This window comes from Necator americanus, chromosome I (genome assembly GCF_031761385.1).
Source record: "Necator americanus strain Aroian chromosome I, whole genome shotgun sequence".
NCBI classification, from domain to species: Eukaryota; Metazoa; Nematoda; class Chromadorea; order Rhabditida; family Ancylostomatidae; genus Necator; species Necator americanus.
Genome location: NC_087371.1, coordinates 35275039 through 35300188, shown reverse-complemented (window position 1 = coordinate 35300188; position 25150 = coordinate 35275039). Strand labels below are relative to the sequence as shown.

The 25150-nt window shown below is 33.3% G+C and overlaps 2 protein-coding genes across 6 annotated transcripts in view; both read right to left on the bottom strand.

Annotated features, from left to right (window-relative positions):
- Positions 1–1153: 1153 nt before the first annotated feature.
- On the bottom strand, positions 1154–6026 carry RB195_007861 (uncharacterized protein; the record flags this gene model as incomplete). 2 transcript variants are annotated; one of them, XM_064181728.1, is made up of 9 exons in its annotated part: positions 1154–1308; positions 1529–2015; positions 2082–2299; positions 4407–4535; positions 5133–5240; positions 5309–5380; positions 5476–5624; positions 5683–5792; positions 5865–6026. In XM_064181728.1, the coding sequence occupies 9 exons, from the start codon at positions 6024–6026 to the stop codon at positions 1154–1156; spliced, it is 1590 nt and encodes a 529-aa protein (XP_064038495.1). The 2 variants fall into 2 exon arrangements, with proteins under 2 accessions (XP_064038495.1, XP_064038496.1); XM_064181729.1 differs by having other exon boundaries at positions 1616–2015.
- Positions 6027–14745: 8719 nt separating this feature from the next.
- Positions 14746–25150, bottom strand: part of RB195_007860 (uncharacterized protein) — a gene marked incomplete at both ends in the record, with an annotated part of 52965 nt that continues 42560 nt past the window's right edge. For 3 of the 4 annotated variants that reach the window (XM_064181724.1, XM_064181723.1, XM_064181722.1), the window contains 13 exons: positions 14746–14780; positions 15269–15335; positions 16002–16080; positions 17500–17653; positions 17824–17873; positions 17975–18104; positions 18807–18933; positions 19068–19164; positions 21562–21634; positions 21772–21891; positions 22415–22529; positions 22596–22744; positions 23857–23965. In XM_064181724.1, coding sequence (XP_064038491.1) covers positions 14746–14780; positions 15269–15335; positions 16002–16080; positions 17500–17653; positions 17824–17873; positions 17975–18104; positions 18807–18933; positions 19068–19164; positions 21562–21634; positions 21772–21891; positions 22415–22529; positions 22596–22744; positions 23857–23965 — 1305 coding nt within the window. Of the gene's footprint in view, positions 14781–15268; positions 15336–16001; positions 16081–17499; positions 17654–17823; positions 17874–17974; positions 18105–18806; positions 18934–19067; positions 19165–21561; positions 21635–21771; positions 21892–22414; positions 22530–22595; positions 22745–23856; positions 23966–25021; positions 25079–25150 lie in introns of all 4 variants that reach the window. The other variant, XM_064181725.1, reaches the window with a different exon arrangement.

Genomic DNA, 25150 nt, shown 5'->3' with positions numbered 1-25150 from the left:
TTACTAGTTAATAATTAGTTAATTAATTAATGCTAAAAAGAGTTTCTTCGGATCTATGGCTGTCAGCATTAATTAAATATTTCACGCTGATATAAAAATATAGCATGCCGCAGAAAGAATATTAGGTCATTCTTTTCTTTTTTTTCTCTCTCTCTGCAAATAAATAAATAAATTTGTGGGAATTTACTATCTATTTATTTATTTTTATTTATTTGTTTTATTCATCTATTTTATTAATTTGTTCATTTATTTATTTATAATTTATTCAACATCACTGTTTCTGTAAGTAGCGTGTTCGCTTTCTGTAATTTTTTTTTATGGTTAAAGGGGGTGAAGGATAAAGTCTCCGGTGTTAAACAATCCGCTTGAGACCCGCCACCACGTTCACTTCAATTCAGAATCGTTTGAGGTCTAGGGACGTGTAATTGGCCTCTACAATGACTTGCGGTGGCTAACCGAAGGGTCAAACCAGTGTTTTTATCCTCTCAGACAAGTCTGATGCCAATTTATCGACCCCGGAGGGATGATGGGCTTGGTGAGCACTAGGGCGGATTCGAACCTCCGATCGATCGATCAGTGCAGGAAGCGGAACCTTTAACCGCTACACCACACCCGCCCCTTTTAATGGTTAGGGTTGATAATTTACTTTGAGTGTGGATCCATTAACGGTAAAAAGGATCGTTTATATCATTTTTAACTACACATATATGCATTCATTTATTGTACATATATATTTTAATTATATCATAGTACTATTACTACATGTTTTATTATTCGCGGCACTTCTTTGAATTTTCTTTAATAAAAAACAAAACAAAAAAAAAACAAAAAAGAAAAAAAGGCAAAGAAAAAGCTCCAATAGCTGAAATTCCATTTGGAGAACATTTGGAGAAGCCTTTAATTTTTCCTTCGAATCCTAAACTCAATCATTTGAGTGGAAATATTTGAGGAAATACATTTGAGTGTTGCTCTTTAATTTTTACTTTTTCATGTCTTCGTTAAGTTATTAAATTAAGTAAATTCTGAAATTGTCCACTCGTTACTTAAGCCATTCTGACATTATTGGATCCTATAGAGCATTACGCCGAGAGACGGTTATTTTTCTGGAAGAGACGGTTATTTTTTTCTGGAAAATTTTCTGGGTATACATTCGTTAATTGTTGATATTAATGCTCCTACGTACTTCTTCATCCTCTTCCACATTTCTCATCACTCTTTCATACTCTTTCACATTCGTCCACACGATTCCCTCCTCCTCCACATCTTTTTTTTTGTCGATTGGTTCCAGTGCTGGGGCAATTTTTTCTCCTAATTTTGAATGTTTTCAATTTTACTCACAATGGTGAGATTTTAGAAATAGAGGACTTAGAGGTGCTTTCGCACTCGTTTTTTTTACTCCTGTATACATATCGGGTGCATGGATTTTCTGCAGAAATTCCAGAAAAAGTCTGGAGAACAAATATACACTTTATTATGCCTGTAGAAAGCAGAAAACTAAATAATAAAACATATTATTTTCTAGCAAAACCTACAGATTGTATAATTCGCCTATGAATTTTCCGTTTACTGCCTGAAAAACTTCCACGCCCCGTTTCCTTCACGTTATCCCTGTTACGTCTTTTTGAAAATCCATGGAACGATTTGTTCATGGACGCTGGTCGATTTAATCTTCGCTGAACATTCGTATACATCCTGGGTGGTGGCTGAGTGAAATACGGAATTATCGGTGGCGCAGGGTGTTGCGCTTGCGCTGACCACATTGAGGCTTCATAGGACGGCGGTGCTGTGACGTAGGCGTCGCTGGATCCATAAAAATTGACTTGGGTTGTGTAAATTTTGCTGGAAGGGCGATTCTCGTGATTTCCATAGGGCTGCACTGGTTGTGGTCGTGGCGGAGTAGTTCTGTAAAACGCCTGACTTCCATATTCCTGCGAATTAATTCCTGCGGTCGATGGAAACCTCGGAGGGCATTCGCAATAGAATCCATCTCCACCGGGACGTCCTCTCCGACCAGGCTAAAAATAGTAAACAGAAGTTTCAACGTTTCGCTACAGAAAAAAGTCATTACAGAGTGTGTTTACCGTTCCCGGTGCTCCTGGTATTCCCGGATCCCCAGGTAGTCCGGGGAGCCCCGGTTCTCCAGGGAGACCAGGAGGTCCAACAAGTGGACCAGGGAGACCTGGCAAGCCTTCTGGACCTGGTGGTCCTGGTGTCTGGGGACCCGGCGGTCCTCGGGGATTTATGCGTCGGAGAGCATTTTCGCCGGGCAGCCCTGTTGGTCCCATAGGGCCAGGTTCTCCTGAAAGGCAGGGAAGCGTTAGTAAATATAAAGGACCAGCAGTTGGGTTATTACGGTTTGGCCTCTTGTAGGTTTGATTCCAAATCAGAGCGAAGTAAATCAGAGTCAGAATTTTCTCAGAAATTCTTGAAAAAAAAAAGAAATATTCCAGCAAGATCCAATTGTTTTCAAATTGAGAAAAGAAAAGGAAAAAAAAAAACTTCACAAATTTTTTTGTCCGTGCCATTTTAATAAATCAAAAGTTGCATTTCAATTCAGCCATGATAGATCCAGATTTTTTTCTGGAATTTTCTGTTTTTTTTTAATTGATTTGCATTTCGTAAATTATTCTCGACTAAATGCGCGAAATTTACCCAAAAGAAAATTTAAAAAATCGAGTTCAGAAGAAGAAAAAAACTGCTAATCTTTTTTTTCCAGCACTCTACGATCCGTAGGGATATTAGGTGAGGTAGGTGAGAGTTCATACTGTTTCTTCGAACTCAGCGCTCTCTGTCAAATTTCTGTCAGCACAATCCAACCTGTGTTACACACATGCGTACAGTTGCACTCAACTTAGCACGATGGGACCCTTACTTCTCTCCCCGAAAGTCGGTTGAGTGCGCACTTGAACGCAATCGCATGTGCGCAATTGTACTACAATTCAGGAGGTTTTGATCCGACTGGGTTTCATTTCCTTCTCCTCGGGAAAATTTCCCTCAGAAATTCCTCTAAAGATTCCTTTGGAAAAAAATCCTTAAAAGAATCTCTCAGTTTTTGCCTGCTATACCTATCTTTCTACATTCTAATTCTCTTGATTTTAAAACACCAGGGAGATGAGAGGGTGTGTTGGTCAAAACGATATATAGTTTTAAAAAATAACTCGTTATAAAAAAATGTAGCAATAATAATAAATATATGAAAATATTTAATATAAAATAAAAGTAAACAAAAAGGAAATAGGAAAATAAAAAGGAAAAAGTGGAGAATTACACATAGAAGTCAACTAAAGCGCTAGGATCTGTGAGATTTAGGACTCAGTAGCTGTATGGATAAGTTATACATAGCTGGAGGCAGCGGACGAGTTTTCTTGATCGAACAAGGCGAACGGTCCCATTTGCATTGTTTTGTATATTTGTATTGATGTTTACAAATAATCAATAATAAATCTAAACCGCAATGCTGCGAATTTCCGAAAAACCGCGGAAAAGTGACGTCAGTGAGAAGATGACGTGGACAACAATTCCCTGGATCAAAGAATTGAAGAATTTTGAGCTTTGGGTTGTTTGTCGCAACCCACTGTTGAGTCAAAGGATTGAAGATAAAAAAAAATAAAACTGAATAAAAGTTCTACAATTAAAGTAACGTGCGTAAGCGACTGCGCTCCGCTGGCTCCGATGGGACCTTGTTCAATTCCTAAGAGATCAAAGCTCAATTTCGAATTAATTTCCGCTTTTTCAAATGACACGTTTAGAAAATATGCTTCACTCGACAAATTTTGAATCAAGGCCAGAAGGGAATTGATTCATTGAAAATAAAAGGATTACGCTGATAAAATAAAATACACTAAAAAAATAATAATACAATAAGTACATATTAAAATAAATAAATAAATAATAGTAATAAATAAATACATACTAAAATTTTTTCTATTTCTGTTTGTAATTTAAAAAATCGCGCTACTTCTCATTGACGTTGACACAGTTTTGAAATTTTTACTAAGGCGATTGTATTCTTTTCGGATAATAGAGGTTCATCGAGAACACGGTTTCTAGGAATTGAGTCAAATTTGATGTCCCATCTTTTTCGTGAGTGAGAAATCTTCTTATCTTCTAATATTTGAGCTGTTTCTGCAAAATCGTGGCATTCCCTGTTCGTTTTTTATATTTATTACCCTTACGCGTCAATCGATTGGATCGAGCTAATTAGGGTCCCACAGCACTTTCACCGAACAACCGCTACAACAGCAATTAGACCACAGGTCAGGTCGTTTTTGACGAAAATGTCATTCAAACGCGTCAGAGAATCCTTGGGATTTTAAAATGTGCGTTACTTGTGCGGTTTTTTTTCCAAATGTACTTAAAAGGAGGTCATTCCACATGGGAACACAACAGCTTTGAAGGATAATTACCTGGTGGTCCTGGGTCACCAGGTGGTCCTGGTGGACCGGGAAGTCCCGTGATCGTAATTTCCACGTACTCATTCGCATCTTCTCCTGGTAGACCATCCGGTCCCGGTAGTCCAGGAGGGCCGTCTTCTCCTGTAAAGAAAAATGCAGGAAACAATTTCAGAGGTGTTTCTAGATGTTTATCTGATAACTGTGTTGTAAATAATATTTATCGCCGCTTATTTCTATTTTATTCTAATTTATTTCACTATTTTTTTTACTTAATAGTAGGTAGTACTTGAGAAGAAGAATCACACTTGGAGGTTATTTCTATTTCGCTTTTTTCTATTTATTTTACTATTTTTTTTCTTAGTAATAAGGAATATTTGATAGGAAGCATCATACCTGGGTTTATCTGTTGTTATTATTCCTATTATTTTATTTTTGTTTTTATTTTTACATTATATTTTCTATTGCTACTGCTTATTTCTATTTTATTCTTATTTATTTTACTATCTTTTACTTAATAATAGCGATATAGGGATTATTTCATAAGAAAAATAATACCCAAAGGTTGTTACTATTTTGGTTTTTCTATTTACTTTACCATTTTTTCTATTTTTATTATTCTGTTTATTTTATTATTTTATTTGCTTTTATTCATTTTATTATTTTACTATTTTGTCTTTCCTATTTATTTTACTATTTTTCTTAATAATAAAGAATAATAATTCATAAGAAGCGTCATACCTGGAGGGCCTGGCAACCCAACTGGACATTTTATACATCCATAACTTGCTGCAGATTGTTGTAATCCGGAACAAGCATCAACACCGTTCGGTCCAGGTTCACCCGGCTCTGAAATCTCCTCCAGCAAATTCCATCATCCACCGGGAAAAAAAATTCACAAGCAAATTTTTCACCACCTCCATCGGCACCCGGTGGTCCAGGCGGTCCAGGAGGGCCCGGGGGACATGTGTCAGCCTGTTCCTTACATTCTAAACGATTACCTTCTTCAATATTGTTCATCACGAACATTATATAGTAAAATATCCAATGAAATATTTTAAAAATATTTAAAAAATTAACTCACTAGCACACTTGAATTTCTGTTCCGTCACCACTGGAGCTGCCATGTAACCTTTTTTAAACCTTTGTCTATCACCGAATGGATTCGCTTTCCGGAAATTTTTCGAGATCCCCCTCCATTTCCGCATTCTTTCGTCAAGTGATCTAACGGAACTTGAAGAGATTCATGGAACACTTTGACAATTTCCTAGAATTTCTGGACAACACTCACCCAGACGCTCTCTTCCTTCGGATAAACTTCTCCACATCGGTTCGTCTGAAGAAATTTCGGAACAATTGAGTTTCCTCAAGCATATGAAACCAAGCATCGTTCAGGAAAAACTATAATGAATCGGATAATCAATAAAGGTCAAAAAGAACTGAGATTAAGTATAAAAGTGAATATTTCACAACCTCAAACTCCGATATATTATTTCTCGCAGTTGATTCGAGGTCAGCAATCTCATCCACAAGGCACAGTATGATGTAGTTACTGTATACGAGGATTATGGTTACAATCACAGAAGCGGACGTGGAGACGATCACTCCTCTTGTCGCTCCTTTGAGTAACGACATACCTTCTCAAATGATGTGTGGAATGGTAGCGGAATACAGCAATTTATAGGAAAAATTACTAAGAAAATTCGTTTTTTTTTTCTCAGAACAAAAAAGCAATTCATTGATTCAGTTAAATTTAAATTGTAAAAAAAGAAACAAGAGATGAGAAGGAGGAGAAAAACGGATTCTAGGAATTCTAGGAATTCCACAAGCGGATTCAAGTGAAAAATTGATATCAATAGTCGCTTTCGTTTTGAAGAAAACAAACAGGAAAAAAATCGAGTTTTTTTTTTGAAGATTTTACAAATACGGCAGATCCCCTTAGTAAGATCCGAGAAATATTTCGAAAATTGCACGCTCTTAAATTCTCAATCTATAATTCTTTTTTTTTTACTTTTTAATAGAATATAATAGACTAATTCTTAATGGAATATAGTAAAAACTAACTAACTAAAATATTATACAGAACAGAATACATATACAAAATACAAAAATATAGAAATAGGAATACGGAACAAACTAATATTAATAATTCGTAACTCTTTTGAATGTCGATATTGAAGGCAAATTTACAGACGATTAAAGTAGAAATAATTGTAAAAATAGGAAAAAGGTAGAACAAATAACTATAGAAATAAAACAAAATAAATACAACAAAAATAATAAAATAACTATGCACAAGACTCGTGAACAATCTCGTTCATAATCAGAGATCTGATTAAACCTTTGAAAAAAAAATGGGAAAAAATCGTTAAGAAATCTTCGGGAAAAAGTATCCTTGAAAAATCAAACGCTATTAATTTAGAGGAGTTTCGAGTAAATTAAAAGAAAATGAAACGATTTGCAGTGCGAATGAATTAATAAACGACGCGGAACTACGCTACGGCTATGCCCTTAATTTCTCCCCTAACATCCTAAGAATGCGATGTGCGGTGTAGATATAAACCCGTTTAAAAGACTAAAAGCTTTTTTTTTCATAAATTAACATTAACTAATCTACAATTTTTATTGGTTAGAAAACTTGTAGGAAATAATTAATTAATTCTGCAAGGGAAAAAAGATGCATATGCATTGACTATAGGAATATTATATACGTAACAAATCGGTAATACACAATAAAATAAAGATATAATAGAATAATAAAGATAAAGCTAATAAAATAATAATATAATAATAAAGGTAACATGACAGGGAATAAAAAATGTATTATTAAAATATAATAATAAGTGTACAAAAATGTATAAAATAAAATATGTGACATAATATACATGATAGAATAATAATATAATACAATTACATGATGTAATATAGGAATAATTATTATTTTATAGAAATATAATATAATAATAAATAATATATAATAATATGTAACAAAAAATATATTATAATAATATATTAATATATAACAAAAGATAATATTATAAATAATAATAAACATATAGAAATATTAAATATAATGCAAATAGATAATATAATACGGGAACAACTAATATATTACTAAAATATAATAATAAATGTACAAAAATATATAAAATAAGATATATGACATAATATACATGACAGAATAATAATATAATACAATTACATGATGTAATATAGGAATAATTATTATGGTATAGAAATATAATATAAAAATAAGTAATATATAATAATACATAATAAAAAAATAAATGTATAATAAAAAATCGTTTGATAAAAGAGATAATAGATAATGCAAAATAGCACCATTAGAAAAAAAGATGAAAAAAGAATGATAAAAAATATAGTTTAATAATAACATATAACATATAATAAAAGACAATATTACAAATAATAATAAACACATGAAAATATTTAATATAAAAAAACTAAAAAAAATAGACAGAAATAGAATAGGAAAAAGTGGAAAATCACACATAGAAGTTAACTAAAGCGCTTAGATCTATAATAAAAACATAATATAATAATATATAATAAAAGATAATATTAAAAATAATAACAAACATATGAAAATATTTAATATGAAAAGAAACTAAAAAAAGAAGTAGAAATGGAATAGGGAAAAGTGGAAAATCACATATAGAAGTTAACTAAAGCGCTAAGATCTGAAAGATTTAAGGATACAGTATGATTTAGGGATGCTGAATGAATAAGTTCTAGCAGGAAGTAGCAGCGATAGTATAATGATTCAAGGATTACATTGATTATCTATAAATCATTATGAAAAATTACGACGCGTAGTGGACAATAGCAATAAAACGAGATTACTGTGGTTGGCTAAGCAGATCAAGTCTTCATAGGATAGTTATGTGGGATAGAACCGCTCGTGAACCCTTATGGTCGTGGATGTCCGCCGTGATGATGAACCGGTTCACATAAGAGCATGATAAATGCATTAAAAGCATATGAAGTAATGATGGCAACATGGATTTCCATTCGGATTCTTCGATTCCACGACAACTTTCAGGAACTGATTCCTGTTCTTTGAAAGCAATGGTACCATGATATCCGCGTAATGTGCGAAAATCTAATGAAAAACATTGAGTTTAGTGTGTAGGCGACGAAAAGGAACCTGCCACCGCTCAACTTCCCTTAATTGTCCTCAAAAAGAAAGAAAAAACGCCATGGGAAACGGTGTTCGTTTCCATAAGTTAGGCTGGAATGCGTCCGCCACGTGCACGCTCTGCAGCCGTAAGCGAGCGGTTGGGAATCGATAAGGGATCCTCAGCAGCCCATTCATGTAAACCAATGAATAGCGCCGCTGTTACAATCAGAAAGCGTAAAAATGTAGCGCGTTCTAACGTGCCTCGTTGGAACAAATGCCATTCTCACGCAGTTTTCCCACGACGATCGGGGGAAGTTCAGCGAGGTAAAGCTTATATTCGTAATCTACATTCCAAACTCTATGTTTCCCATAGGATTTTTGCACTTCGTCATTTTTTCGATACACTGTTTTTAATCTCTTTCAATTTTGTATCGTGGATTTCGCTCATGGATCTCAGTAGCTGTAGGACGGAGCAACGAAAATGAAATCTTAAATATGAAATCAATCAAAATCTTCCTGTACAACTCCTCAAAAAATCAATATGATCATTTATTATACACTTATTGTTTAATAACTTATTATAATCACTGGATTACTGAAAATCAAACAGAAAAAATTCAGAAAGCTGAAATCCATAAATGAAACTTTTAATCAATGACAGCACGCCAACGAATCTCTCGATGATTTTTTTGAGGTGTTTTGATCCTACTTTTTATTTATTTATTTATTTATTTATTCACTGTTTTATTCTTGTTTTACTGTTTCGCTCATTTTGAAGATGGAATCCTTCTAGGAGATCCTATCTTCATGCCACTCCATAGGGACTATGATTTTTTAATGAGTTTTTGAGCGATTTTGATCCTAACGTCTATTTACTTATTTATTTATTTGTTCGTTTACTTATTGTTTTATTAATACCTTACTATTTTGCTTATCTTCTTATTGCTCAACTTGTAAATCTATATTCTACAATGATAATCACAGTGTGAGAACTGACAAACTATCATGATGGCCCAGCAACAACAACAACAAAAAATAAAATTAAAGAGTAAACGATAGAGAATGAAAGAATATGTTAATTATTAATGTTAATAAAAGAAGAATAGAAGGGAAGGAGGGTGGCAGAAGATAAAATCCTTGGGGAAAATGAAAAGAATGAAGAAAGAAAGAGAGAAAGAAAGAAAGAAAGAGAGAAACATTTTTATGAAAGATTTTTATGCATCAATATTACTATTATTTTTGTATATTTTTTATTTTAGTTTTTTTTTTGAAATTAATTATCCAAAAACCGCTCAAAATACTAGCCCTTATTGGGGGGATTACTGAGGCTACAGTAATAGAACTACGAAAAAACCATATCTGGATATAAAGAGAGGAGGAGAAGATCTGCAGTAGGTACCTGTACTGGAGAAATTCTAAGGCGTGGATCTCTTTGAGGATGAGCAGTTTTATAAGGGTGGAGTGTAAAGTGAACAGGTTTTTCTTCGTAGCTCAGCAATAAAGATTGTAAAAATTTGGAATGTTTGTCGCAATTTTCTCTAAAATTTGCAAAGTACGGAGGACTAACCTTTCACCTTACCATCAGAAATAACAAAATACCACTAGTTTTAATTAAAAAGTTCAAAAGAAGCGGGTGAGATTCCTTATTTCATGTTTTAATATGAAAACAATAAAAAAAACTGAAACTGAAACATAATAAACAAAAAAATAGAAGACTAATAATAATAATAATAATAATAATAATAATAATAATAATAATAATGAACTGAAACTAGAGCTGAGAGCACTCTTCAGAAAAATTCTTAAAAACTAAGTGAAAGAATCAAGAATAGGAAAATCCAAGCAAACTTTAAATTCATTGGATTAAAATTAAAATTGTTTATTTATTATTTATTGCTAACGATAAAAACAAAAATACTACTGAAAAACATTAATTTTAGCAACTCTTTTGTCAGCTGCTATGACGATGACAACTATTTATTGATCTAAAAATTAGAAAAAAATTAAAATCAACGTGGAAAAAAAACCACTCCAACACTATCTTATAGATAAAAAAGTCCTCTTTTAACTAGATGTGCTGAATAAATAATAATAATTAATAACTAAATGGTAAGCAAACAATGAAATAAACAAATAAATAAATAAACTCTTTCATCTTGGCGCAAGTTTAGATTTAGAAAAAACGCCATTACTTATACATCTACCTAGTAACATCTACCTAATATTTTCCCTTTTAAAACCATTGAAACTATTTTGAAAAGAAAAAGAAATTATAAAATAAAATGGTAAATCGGCTCATCAGCATATCCAGATCCAAAAATCGATTCCTTTTCCAGTGGATCTAATGGAAATCCGGTGTTAATGCATTAAAAAGTGCTTAATCACGTAAATGTTGCCTGTATCACCACAGGGGAATTTAAATTTCCATTAGACACACTAAGTAGACGTTTTTTTCCCCCTCTCTCTCTTTCTGGAAATTTTAATCCATCAATTTTTACAAACGGAATCGCCAGTTGGTTTTGCGTGCGAAACAAGCTCCGAAACGATTTGAAATGAAAAACACAGCGGACAACTACTAAGCTCCACATTTTCTTCTTCAATTCCCATGAAGAGGAATGATATATGGCTCTGAGATCGAATATAAAGCTATGGGAAAAAGTTGCATGGATAGCCAATTACATTTTTTTTTCATTGGATTGACGTTGCTCCTACGAAGAATATATTTCAAAACAACGGAAGTTATAGATCCGAATCTTTATGGACTATTCTATTGTGCACGCAAAAAAAAACTAATAATTTTCTTATTTTACGCACCACTTCAAGGAGAACAATTTGGGGACTTTTTTTTCTATTTTCTTCCAAAATTATTATTATTTTCAATTGATTTTCTTGAGCTGTAGCAAAGATTGGTATTGATCGTCTTTATTAATCAACATGCCGAGATTTAAAAACAGTCGGACATGGACAATTATTATTATTATTATTATTATTATTATTATTATTATTATTATTATTATCATTATTATTATTATTATCATTATTTAGAAACTACTAGCTAATATTAATTATTTTAGAATTATTTAGAATTTTTTTCTAAGTTTATTTTAATTTTTAAAATTTTTTAAAGATTCAGGTACATTCCTCGAACAACTAGGATTTGAGAAATGTTTTTCAAATGGTCGCAAAAAAATGAAGACAAAGAAAATGCACTATCTAGAAGCGCTAGAAGAATTGAGGAGACACCAGAGACATCAATTAACACAACGATGCAACTTTTTACACCCTCAAGATGAAGAAATGACGAACGAAAAGATAAAAAAACCGCGTAGACTGAATTAATGATGAAAAACACTTGAATTCTATGAATTCTACAAGAGCAGCTCGACTCTCCGCGTTTCTGATTTCTAACGTGATTTGTTTTTTTTTCCGCGTAAAAGAGAAACTTATTATTTCTCGAGGAAAACATTTTAGCAGAAGACGATGCAATCAGAAAAGTGCTTTTCAATTACGTTTATGCTGAAAATCGTTGAAAATGTGGCCGAGGACATTGATGGCGTTGAAGAAATGCCCATTTCCACATTTATGCGAGAAAAATTGTTAATAGTTGTGTACGCAACAATTTGCGCAATAATACGCATAGCTCATGCGAGAAAAAGAAAAAAAAAGGAAAAAAAAATCTCGACTGCAGTGTCTGCAAGTAGTCGGTTATTGTATTTCCATATTTTGTTTTCTTCTTATTTTTTATCTTATTTATCAATTATTACTACTATTTATTTACCAATTATCTTCATCTCTCTTTTCATCTTTTTTATTTATTAATTATTACTATTTTAGGTTTTTTTTTAAATTAATTTTTCAAAAACCGCTCAAAATACTAGCTCTATTGAGGAAATTACTGAGGTGCTAGAACTATGAACAAACCAAAGGAAAATTGCCGCGTTGTTTGCAGGCGAGGAAAGTGAAGCCAAAAAATCTGATGAGCCCTTGAAGGCTGGGACAAAACGGTGGATTCGAATTGGTGTATTGATCCACGTGAAAAATATTTTCGTTTTTTGCAATACTATTCATTTATTAATAATTATTCATATTATATTACATTATTACCGTTCTTATATTTATTTAACATTATTTTTTTCTTTACTTTTTCTTTCATTACTATCTTTTTCTGTTTATTTATTACAACGAATAGTTGGTGGTTATTTGGTTACAAAACATTTATTTATTTCCTTATTATTATTATTATTACTATTATTATTATTATTATTATTATTATTATTACTATTATTATTATTATTATTACTATTATTAGTATTAGTATTATTTACATTATATTATATAATATTATTGTTGTTATGTTTATTTGTTTCTTATTATTAGTTGTTATCCTATTTATTCATCTATTATTTTTATTTATTCATTCAAACACCCCCAAAGGTGTTCCAGAAACCGAACAGTGCTTCTACAGTTAAGCAAAAAAAAAGCACAATCCGATCTTTGATGGATTTTGGAACACCTTTAAGCGTATTTGAATACATTAATTCTAAAAAGTATAAATTTAATAATAATGTAATTAATGTAAAAGTATAAATAATAAACAAAGAATTAGTAAGTAAAATAATAACTAGCAAAAAAAGTGAATGTAAACTTATAATTTAATCAAAGATATAACATAAAATATAATGTAATAATAATAGTAAATAAAATAATAACGAACGAAAAAAAAAACAAATAAATGTAAACTTACAATATAATCAAAAATATAACATGAAATATAATGTAATAATGGCATAAAATATATTATAATAATATAATACAAAAAATATAATATAATTACTAATATAATTTATTTAACTATAGTTATGATATAATTACAATTATAATCAAATTTAAGAGGAACAATAGTAAATCAATCAATAAATGTCTTACAATCACAACTATTACGAGTTACGTAGATGAGCGCAGTAGTTCGAAACCACCGTTATGTCGCCAGCGTCGAGACTCATCAGATTTCCTCGCTTTACTCCTCTCGATCGATCAATGATTCGATAAAACCAACGAGGGAACCCGTCACATCCATCACGTTAGATGAGATGAGGTCGTTCTTCTGAGGACTATAGAAGGTGGGAAAAAAAGTCCCCATGCAAGTGCTTCATCCCGAAATCTTAAATCTGCATGACCTTATTGATTTTATTATTATTATTGGTGTTTGTTGTTTGTAATTAGTTATTATTAGTTTGCAATTAATTATTGTAATTATTTGTAATTGTATGAATTAATAAAGTGTTGAAAGATTGCTATTTGTAATTAATTATCGCAATTATTTGTAATTTTATGAATTAATACACTGTTGAAGAATTTAATCGAGTGAAAGAGGACCAAATGGAGGAGAACCGAGTGGAGGAAGTAGGCGCGAAACTAAAAATCACTCTGGAATCCATGAAAACAATACATGAAATGATTCGAAGGAGTGTTGGAGAAATTTTCATCACGGAAAAGTTTAATTCACGCATAAAGTACAACTTCTGTTCTAATCATTCTCTGTTCCCACGTTTATATAAGGATAAAAATTGTCCAAAGAAAAGATTGGAAACATTTTTCTTTCTCAACGAGTAAACGAGAGAAAAGAAATGAGGCACACAAGAGAGAATCGTCTCCAAAACTCGCTTTATGTATGTAGAACAATGTAAACAAAACAAAAAAAGCTAATATCGCTGTTGGCAAAGTGAATTGCAACTTTTCCTGCAAAAAAAACTCGTTTACTATGCAATGTATACTGTAGCGAATAATTTTGCAGGAAATTTTTGTGGTAAATATTACAAATTCAAGAATTGAAATCAGAATTGGAAGTAAATAGGAAACGTTATCCACGAATTCATTACTTTTTTCATTCAATTTTTTCATTCGTTTTATTCATTCATTAATTAGGATTAGAATTTAAAGTAATTTATGGAAAATTACCTATAAACGCTATTGTTTTTTATACTTATTTTATTTCATTATATTATATATATTTATATACTTATATTTTTAAGTTTATTTTTTTATACTTTGTATTTCCGAGTGCTTACACCTCTACTGAAGTATTTTTTTAGGTATTCACGGTAAAATAGGTTTTTAGCACAATGCGATATTATATTTATGAGCTAAATATTCGATAAATATTCGAAAAAATTCGAATGTGCACAAAGATTTGCAATCGACGTAGAGAAGACTTCAAACACATGTGGACTGAGCGCTGCCTCCAGTTCCTGAAAAGCAAAATCCGCACTTTTTTTTGCTGGGTGGGAGGTTTTTTTTTCTTTCAGCCGTTCTCTTCAAAACTGCTACTAAGCCACAAATAGCGCCTTTTCGCGTATCGCGTTTCACGTGAAATCACGAAAAATGTTAGAAAAACTTGTTCTTGAGCAGCCGAGGGGACCTTCAACAATGACCTTGGCTAATTTACATGTTCTCGATGCTCTGCTGGGCGCAAATTCGTCATAGAAAATCAAGAAGAAAAAAAAAACGACGACGAGACAACAAGTGGGAGGAAAGTCGGATGAGAGCGCAATAGGAATTTGAGCAGACCGGTTCGCTTCTATTACGTACGTGAATGAATTTATATCATGGTACGATAGAAAACCTTTATTTAAAAAAAGGCACTTTTACGCCAAAACCACCCGACGCTACAGTCTGGAAGAACAAAAATGACCTGCTCTCGGAAAAATGGAACAATTTTCAGGAAAAAAAAACTAACCTATCGGTGGTGATTGACGGAAAGGGGACTCGAGGTGAAGAGGTGGTTGTTGAATTGGAGACAAATCCTGGAAAAGTTTTGACTGGTTCTCACGATGTCGTTAGTTAGCGATTTTCAAAAACTGTACGATTTTTTTTTACTTTTTTCTTATGGTAGACAATAATAATAATAATAATAATAATAATAATAATAATAATAAGAGATAATAAAATTTGAACAGAATAAATCTACATCTAAGAGAACAAATTATCCACAATTTTGTAAACGTAGAAAATTTGTCAGAAAGAAGTGCTAACGTTCTCATAAGGGCATACCTAACGTAAACCAAAGATAGAGCAAAAATTAAATGATTTTATTATAAATGAATAAATGAACAATAAATTTGAGTGTGATACATAATTTTGAGTAAAATTGCATTCAATTAATATGTGATCAATTTTTTTACACAGCCTCCACCCGCTACTTTAATTTTTAAAAAGAAATTAGAGAAAAAAAAGAAAAATTGAAGAAAAAATTTAGAAGAAAAAATTTCAACTGAATTTATACGTATCTTCGTAGAAATCCTGAAGAAACTGCGAAAATGAACTATACAAAACCTTCGCGAAAAATTTCCGAATTAAATTACAGAGGAAAAAAACTCTTCCAGAATTATTTCAGGAAAATCTGTTGCTCAACGGAACTTTGTTCTGTCGCTCACAGACCATAAATTTGCTGAACTTGTGCATAGGCTTACATTTTTCAGGAAATCCTTGGAGTTTGTCGCGTACAGCTTTGTCGGATTAAGCGAGACATTACTCCCGACGCTAGTCCACCTGAAAATGTGGATGTATTGTACCTGTACTATATTAAATACAATATTACAACACTATAATACTAGAGATTAACGTGGAAACGAAAAAATATAAAAATCGAAGAAAAAAGTGAAACTTGAAAAAATATTGAAGGAAAATTTTCATCTTTTTTCACTAGATTTCATGGATGACTTTCCCACGGAATCCCAGCCGCAAAGTCTTTGTGTCATGGAAATGCTCTATGGAATGAGTCGTGTTCTACATCGGCTTGATTCTGGATTTTTGCGGAGGATCCGAAGTTGTCAGAATGACAATCAGCGGGCAGTGAAATGGAGTGAGAAGGGTCCCACTGCGTCAAGTAGTTGTGGCGGTGTCATAAATACAGTGAGATGGAGTGAGATGGGTCCCAGTGTCACACGAAGCGGTGCTCTGCCGCCACAAAGCATTAACAGCTATCATATGATACTAGATAGGTGTGCTTGCGGAATGAAGCATGAAGATGGGGTTAATGGGTCCCATAGGGCCAGTAAGCAGGGAAATTGGCACGAAGAAAGGATCGAGACCAGATTGATACGTCGACGCCAGCCAAGATTCAGTGAGATGGAATGGGACAAACCGTACACCAGGGGAAAAAAATAATGAGATGGAATGGAACTGGTCCACCACATCAGATTAGTGTCCCGAACCCAAAAACAGTGATACGGAGTGTAGACGGATCCCACGACCTCAGATTAACGTGCACTGGTAACTCAAAATAAGAAGATGGGACCCGGAACACCGGCTGAATAACCTCCTGTCCCAGTACCAAGAAGGAATTGGAAGCAGAAGTAGCAGATTTTTGCGAAAACATCAGAAATTGGAGAGCAGTGGGATTGCTGCAGCACCCTGCAATAATTTCAAAAGAATTCTCGGAATGGTCCCTGAGCATTCCAGAACTTTCCGTACCAGCGTTTTTTTTTTTAGAAATCACCGATGAGGATTAAATTTCCAAGATAAGGGATTGGGGTTTTTTAGAGTTATGTGGTCAAAAAAATTTTAAAACTAATATTTTAATAATAAGATAAATTAAAAATAATAAAAATAGTAAAAAAATTATAAAATAATAATATTAAAAATAATAATAATATTATTATAAAATAATATTATTAAAAATAATAATAATATTAATATTAATAAAAAAATATTATTATTAATATTGAAAAGAAAAATGTTTAAGTTCAAATTCTTTTTGCAAAAAAAAAAAATTCGTAGGACGGTTTTTAGAAGAAACGAAAAAGAAATTTTTCAGAACGAATCGAAACGGTAGGATTAGAAGCTTATTATTCTTGCAAGTAAATATAAACTACCGCACTTTTAACCAAATATGGATCTAAAAAAAATAATTTTAAAAAATAAATGAAAATAAAGTGCCGATCTCTAATACAAATGAAGTGAACTTACGCTGAGTTTGGCATTTTACGGCCTCGAATAAAATCTCTCTGTCTTCTTCGTCCCTCCATCATACACCATACAAAAACTGTTACAATAGCCAGGAGAATTGCTACGGATGATAGGATCCCTGTCATCCATTTGAGCGCAGTTTCCTCAGTTCGTTCTATAAAAAGTTTCTTTTACAATTTTACAGAAGAAGTCACTCATAGGGCTAAATAAATAAATAATAAATAAAAATATAAAATAAACAATAATAATAAAAATATAAAATAAATAATAATAATAAAAATATAAAATAAATAATAATAAATAGTTTAATTTTCAACTTCACACCTCTACACCATGGCCACCAACCAGGAGTCCAAGTACCATTCATACAAGTCCTGAAAATTCCATCGTTTATCCGCCAAAGTCATAATAAAAATAAAAAATGTGAGGCTATATAGCAAAAAAAAAAACAGATACAATACAGTTGTTTACTCACCGTTGCTGCTCTCCATGCAAAAAATACTCCGGTTTACATGAAAATGTAACGGTAATCCCGTGAAGATAATTGTTTCCTGAGGGGTACTTTAGAACTCCTTTGCTTTTCACAAGCGGTCCACAGGATTGCACTTAATTAAAATTTAAATATTTACACAATTTAGAATCAAATTTTTCCCTGATTTGCGTGATTTCCCTGAATTTGCACAAAGAAAATTGAATGTTCCCCTGACTGAATCCTGACGAAAAAAAAATTTTCAATGATTAAATTTAAGCGAAAAAATCCCCCAAGGATTGATTAATGCGGTGCACTTTGTCCTCTTCTTTATATATTTCTATCAATATATTTATTTACTTCCATTATTTATTCATTTTATTATATAATTCGCTAATTTATATGTATATTTTCACGTTATGATTACTACAATTTTATTATACAATACAATACATTTATATACAATTCAATTATAAATTATTTTATAAATTTATTTTCATCATTATTTTTTTTTCGCATACAAGCTCGATATCAATCCAAAATAGTTCGAGATTTTATAAACAGATGTCTAGCTTCACAGTGACTTGGCGGAACTTGACGCTAACCAATGGGTCCCATCCGTGTTTTTTTTAAATCTTCCCAGACAAGTTTGGTGCCAATTTATTGACCCCAGTTGAATTAAGTGCTTGGTTAGCACTAGGGTGGTCTCGAAGCATCGGCCGCTCGTGCAGCCGTAGCCGAACCTCTAACCGGCTGCGCTAAGCGCTCCGCCAAACGCGAACAGCGATGTCCGAGAAGCTGATGATTAAGGAGAACATCCAGAAAGTTGAGCGTTCACCTCTTATTTCTCCTTTCTGCTTTTTCAGCTCGAATTTTCTCTCATATTCCAACGTATCCAGTGCATCTTCACGTCGACCACTGGACATAAAATCGTACTCACAAGCGGGTACTCCTTGACAGAGAACCTGTAACCCGAAGGCGCTGAAGACGAGCTCAGTTTCATTTTCAAAAAGGAAAATTTAAAAAAAGGAAACAATCAACAAATTCAGCCACGGATTGAGATAGAAAAAAAATTTTCCTGAAAAAAATGCCAAACAACCTTCACTTCTTCTCGACTAAAAATAAGCCCGGACCAACTGCTGTAGTTAGAATGATGCCATGGATCAAATAATGGAATATATCGCTCATCCGCAAAACTGTAAATATTAAACAATACAGCGTTTATACTTAATTATATTAGTTTAGTTTTTCTTAGATTTTTTAGTTTTGCTGTCAACTACAATGCTTTACAGGGTCCTGGAAAAATTAAAACGAGTAACAAAACCATAAACCTTCATAGTGGCCGCACTTCAAAATTTTTAAGTAAGAATATGTTTACATAGGGATTAGAAGATTATAGAAAGATTGAAAAGACCAAATTAGAAATTTTAAAAAATAAGAAAAATAAGTGCAGAAAGGGGGAAATTAAAATAAAAATCAGATCGGATCGATTCTGTCTATTAGCAACGATTCCAATGAGCATATCATTTGCGACTTGACTGGAAATCGCTTGGAGTCGCTATGTGGAAGCGAATTTGAGTTTAATTAAGAATTATTTAAGGCTTAATTATCAATAAAATTACCTGCGAGGCTTATTATATAGGTCAAATAAACATCAAACAGTGCAATTAGTCTACATTTTTTTAAGAAGAAAAAAAAAACATTTCTTTCAAAAAGAAACAATCAAATATCAATAATTTCAGCTTCAGTTCGGATTTTCATTTTTTCGATAAAATTCCAAAAAAAAATTTTCCTCATAAAAATTAGTTTATCCTAAAAAAAAATCCCAAAAAAAAAATCCTAAGAAATCCTAAAAAAAAATCCTAAAAGAATCCTAAGAGAAATCCTTTAAAAAATTAAAAAGATAACTCCATATATTGTTGGTGTAATAATGCGATATCAAATTATGAGTGATCCCAGGCACAACAGCAGTTTTCCGCTCTGTGTGAAGTCTACTTTTCCAGGATTGGAATGGTGTTAAAGTCGATTTTTGTTTGTCTCAACATCCTTTTATACTTCCAAACGAATCTGGCAAGAATTTATTATTTTTTTAAAATTTAATTCTTCGGACGGGTAAATAAATCTCGGATGTAATAGCCTTAGATAGGGGGAGGGGGGAGGTTTCAAACTATCCACCGGCTCACATCCGAACCTCTTACGCCTGTGTTTCACGTCGATTCGCTTCCTTTGCAGTCAGATGAAGACCCGTATCCGAGAATTCCGCTCACGTTAGGGACAGAAATGCGCCACGTAAGTGCTAGGAGGTTTGCGCCTCGCACTTAATGGAAAACACGCTTCATCAACCCCTGCTATCGCCCAGAAATTCCCATTAACGAATTAATTTTATGTGAGAAACTTCTTTTTATAGCTGCATCATCTCTATTAACGTTAATAACGTTTCTCCTACCTTAGGCAGGTGGAACAACTACCAGATTTTTCGCCTCCTGCCGGGATAAAAAAATAAAGGATAAAAAGTTTCTGGCGTTAACCAATGGAGTTAGAATGTAGGGCTCAGCTAGTGAGGAGTTAAAGATTTCAGAAAAAAAGAAATTTTGTTTCCTAAAATATTTTCCACCAACTTTGCAGCTTACTCTCCACGAATTATAAATCGAGTTGATCATAAAGGATAAAGGATAAAGTGTCTGACGTCCGTCAATCCGCTTGGGACCCGCGGCACCGCGTTCACTTCAATTCAGAATCGTTTAAGGTTTACGAACTCGTAATTGGCCTATACAATGACTTTCGAGGGCTAGCCGATAGGTCAAGTCAGTGTTTCCATCCTCCCAGACAAGTCTGGACCAATTTATCGACCCCGAAGGGACGAAAAGCTTCGTGAGCATTAGGGTGGATTCGAACCTCCGATCGATCGTGCAGGCGGCAGAACCTCTTACTGACTGCGCTAAATCGGCCCTTCTAAAATTAAAATTACATTATTAAATGATTTCAAAAAACACTTTAATCAAAGTGATATAATAGTGGCGGTGTTAGGTTTTACTTAATATAAAACCATCATTTCCCATAACTTTTAACCAGACCGGAGGTAATATTTAAAGTTTTCCTTCTTGGAAAAACTTCACCGTCTATTCTCAAGGTTAAATAAAATAGATATATTTTAGGGCTTCAAAGTCTATCAAAAAAAATTCATTAGGGACAGGAGTGGCGCAGTTGGTAAGAGGTTCCGCTGTGACTCGATGATCGCTAGTTCGAACCCGTCCTGAAACGCTGAAAAAAAAGTCCTTCATCCCTTCAGAGTTGATAAATTGGTGCCTGTCTGCGAGGATAGAAGCACTGACCTCAGCTATATCACCTGTGAGCTCCGAATGTCGTGGTAGGACTGCACACGTGTTCATAAACCTCAAAGAGATTTTGAATTGAAGTCGAAAGCGTAGGGGTCCCATTCAGCCTCCAGAACACTTCTTAGGATATTTAAAATGTACTAAGTTCATTGAACAGAAAAAAATCTCAGTAAATACATTGTAGAGCGGTGTCATTGTCCGGCAAATCCGACCAGGAAATATTTATGACCAATTCCGTACTAAACGTAATAAACAAACCTTAAAGGATCGTAAATTGGCTTGTATTCGGGCTGAAACAAAGAGGGAATATGGAGATTTCGATCCAGGCGCCCTATAATAGTGGATTTCAACGGATTTTTATCTCTGGGACCTATCTATGGGACCAAATCCAATAGAAATATTCTTATAATTGATATTTAAGCGTAACTATAGGATAAAAAAATTCAAAAAAAAAAATAAAAAACTTACATTTCTCACCAAACTCATAGTAGATATTCCTAGCATCGGGCTCAGATTGTGGATAATTCGTTCGAATTTCCATACAATCCGGAGTGGTGAGATCGTCAAAAGGATCACCATTGTATGTGCCTATAAATGCAGGTTTAAAAATTTTGCGCTCTATTTATTTTCTTAAAATTTATTATAATTTTAAGGTTATTATAATTTTTTGAAATTTATTATAATTTTTAATTTTTTTAAAATAATTTTTTAAATTAATTTTTGAAAATTTTTAAAATTTTTTTGTAACAAGTGCGGTCAGATACAGTACATATAAATAATTAAACTTTAGATGCCACTATAATACGTAAACATTTCCGGAAGATGCTGGACGTTCATTTTTGTCTGCACAGTGTTGCGTATTTATGCTTATCTACGAAAATATACACTCATTCTTAATTCCAGGAAGAAAACAATCTGAATTTTAAAAGTTTTAAGTTTTAATATAATACATAATATATGATTTAATATAAATAGTTTAAAAATTTTAGACTCTCCTCGTTTTCTTCTCAATTCTTTCACATTTTCTTCTTCTCACTTTTCAACGAATATTTTCATTTTCATACTCATTTTTTTCTCTTTTTTTTTTCTTTTTTTCATGGATAAAACTGACCAAGCAATCCAACAGTCCGATAATATGTTGAACATTTATCGAAACGAGAGAAAATTGGTGTCTGCGTGGTTGTCTCCCAGAAAAATGGCTCACTTTTTGTTTCCTCCCAGCTGCGCTGAACATTTTCTTGACATGGGAACAAACTGAAGAGTGGAAAAATTCCCAGTAAAAAAAATCTGACCCAGCTACTTTCATTGAAAGTATGAGGAAGAGCGACGACAACATTCAGGAGACCTCGACTTTCCTCAATCCGTAGACCAGCACCGGATGCGAACATAATCTCCAATTCGGATTGGTTCATATTTCTTGGTGGCGAACGAATTGTAACACCTGAAACATGTAGCGGTTTATGGATACGATTCATTTGTCTGGACGTAGGAGATTTCGTGGAACTGGATGTAATAAGAATACAAGTTTTTTTTTATAGATTAAAGGATTTTATAATCGGATCAAAATGATTCGAGGCGCTCTGCAGTTGCACAATCGGCTTCGGCTAAAGTCTCGCTGTGGATCAGGCGGTTACAATCGTGGCGGGACCTTTGTTTGCAGTCATTGGACTGGAAAGATGAGAAGGAGTCCCATATCGATCGCAGCCGTTAGCTTCACCACCGCTCCACTTTCCCACTACGCTAAGGCAATAGGATTCAGTCCAGACAGAGTTCTGATCCGGACATAACCCTCGGCCTCAGGAATTGTCGTGCTGAGGTCACGCTTAGAAAATCTAACGAAGGGCAAATCGCATGTTAAAGGCATCACTCCACGAATCTGAGATGGTACGGATTTCAGGTGGAGTATTCGTACACGGGATCGTAGGTTAAGGAGAGGATTATGGAGATGATTTCGTCCATTTCTTCCTAATTGCCGTGAAAGGCGGTCCGAAAGATACGGCTTCGAGCGTTCCGGTGCGCTATTTTCTACAACGAGCTCGATTGGAGCGCGCCAGCCGTGTACACACGCCGCGTCTTTCTCTCTGAGGTGGTACGGAAAGTGGACGGAATCACCCCCCTTTCCATAATCTACAATGCCGTATACGAATACTCCAGCTGAAATCCGTACCACCTCAGATTCGTGGGGTGATGCCTTTAAATCATCAGCGACAATCCCGCCTCCCTGAGGTACGAAGTTGCGTTCATAGTTTTTCTGTCCGTGCGGTGCGGCGCAAAAAATCCACCCATGATTGCGGGCGCGGCAAAATTTTATGCTACGCAACAAGAAATACTTACTAAGATATGTACTATGGTAGTTCTAATTTTTTCACGTCCCTCGGAATTTCCGTCATTCCCTTCCCTCGGATTAACTTCAGATTTCTATGTAACATGCAACATCCACAAATGTACAAAATTTCTACTGTTTCCTGTTTATCCATTGATTTCTCTGCCACTGTTTATTTTTGTCTTTGAATTTTTTTTTTTTGAAAATCAATTCAGTTTAATCTCACATACCACTAAACGTTTGAATTTTCTTCCATGGCATGTCGAAAAATATTCGTTCACCGTCCACATAGACGTCTGTACGATATCTCCATCTTCTATGATCCTTTCGTGCAAATACCTAAATAATTACTGGTAAAATCATATCCTTTTCCAAGAATTTTTTTCCCTTTAGTGCGAAAACTGAAAAAATAGTAATAAATCTTTATTGATACACTCTTTCGAGACTAAAATTTGGCGCTAAACATCTAGGCGGTGGACTTCTATAGCAAAACTTACCTCTTAGCTAATAAGTTACAATAATTAATAATACATATTAATAATATATTAATAAAGAAATAAATTCAGGACCGAAAGAGAATATTGGTAGGATTGACTGCTAGCATATAGCTTTATTCTTCAACATTTTTCGTATGAAAAATTCCAATTGTCTACAGCTCTTTCTCAGGGTCAGGAATATCCAGAAAATCCAGAAAATCAGCTCAACCATAAAATCTTATTCTATTTTTGCCGCTACCACCAAGATCAGTCACAATAGGCCAGCGTGTTTGGCCCGCCGAAATATTACTAGATATTTCGGTCATTGCAATAAAAGATATTATGATTATTGAAGGATTATTGTTCTGACTTTGAGTGATTACTATGTATTATTATATTATTTATTGAAAATCATTCGAATTAAAATACATTATTTCAGTCGGCAGGATTTTTTTTGCACAGCAAGTTCCGCAGCATACAGTACGATTTTAATGCGGATTTACAGTACAATACGCTAGGTAGTTTAGGATTTTCTTCATATTTCTAACAAGAATAAATTAATTAATATTTCTGAGAAGAATAAATCAACGACTGTCATATAAAAAAGGAATTATACTCTGCAGGTTGTTAGGAATTACAAAATTAAAAAAAACATCCGAATTCGCCAAAAGTAATAAGTCATCTTTAAGGATGGGAGAGGAAAAAAAAGGAAAGAAAGATTGTAGAGGAAACATAACGAAAAGAAGTCATGAATGGTGGTCATGGATAAATCATTGAGCGAAATTTTAAATAATTCAAAAAATATTTGTAGACGACGTATCGGATATGCGAACGGTCGCTCCTGGATGGTCCACTTTAAAAAACGCTTGGAAATTCATTAAAAATTCCGGGAATATTCTTTTTGGTTCTTCTCCCTTACACAGCACTGCTCTATTTTATCACATTTCAGAGGGAAATCTTGGCTGGAGGTGAAAATCTAGAAAAAAACAATCTCCAATAAAATTATTACTTTGAAAAAAGTTTTAGTAAATTATTACTATTACTTCAA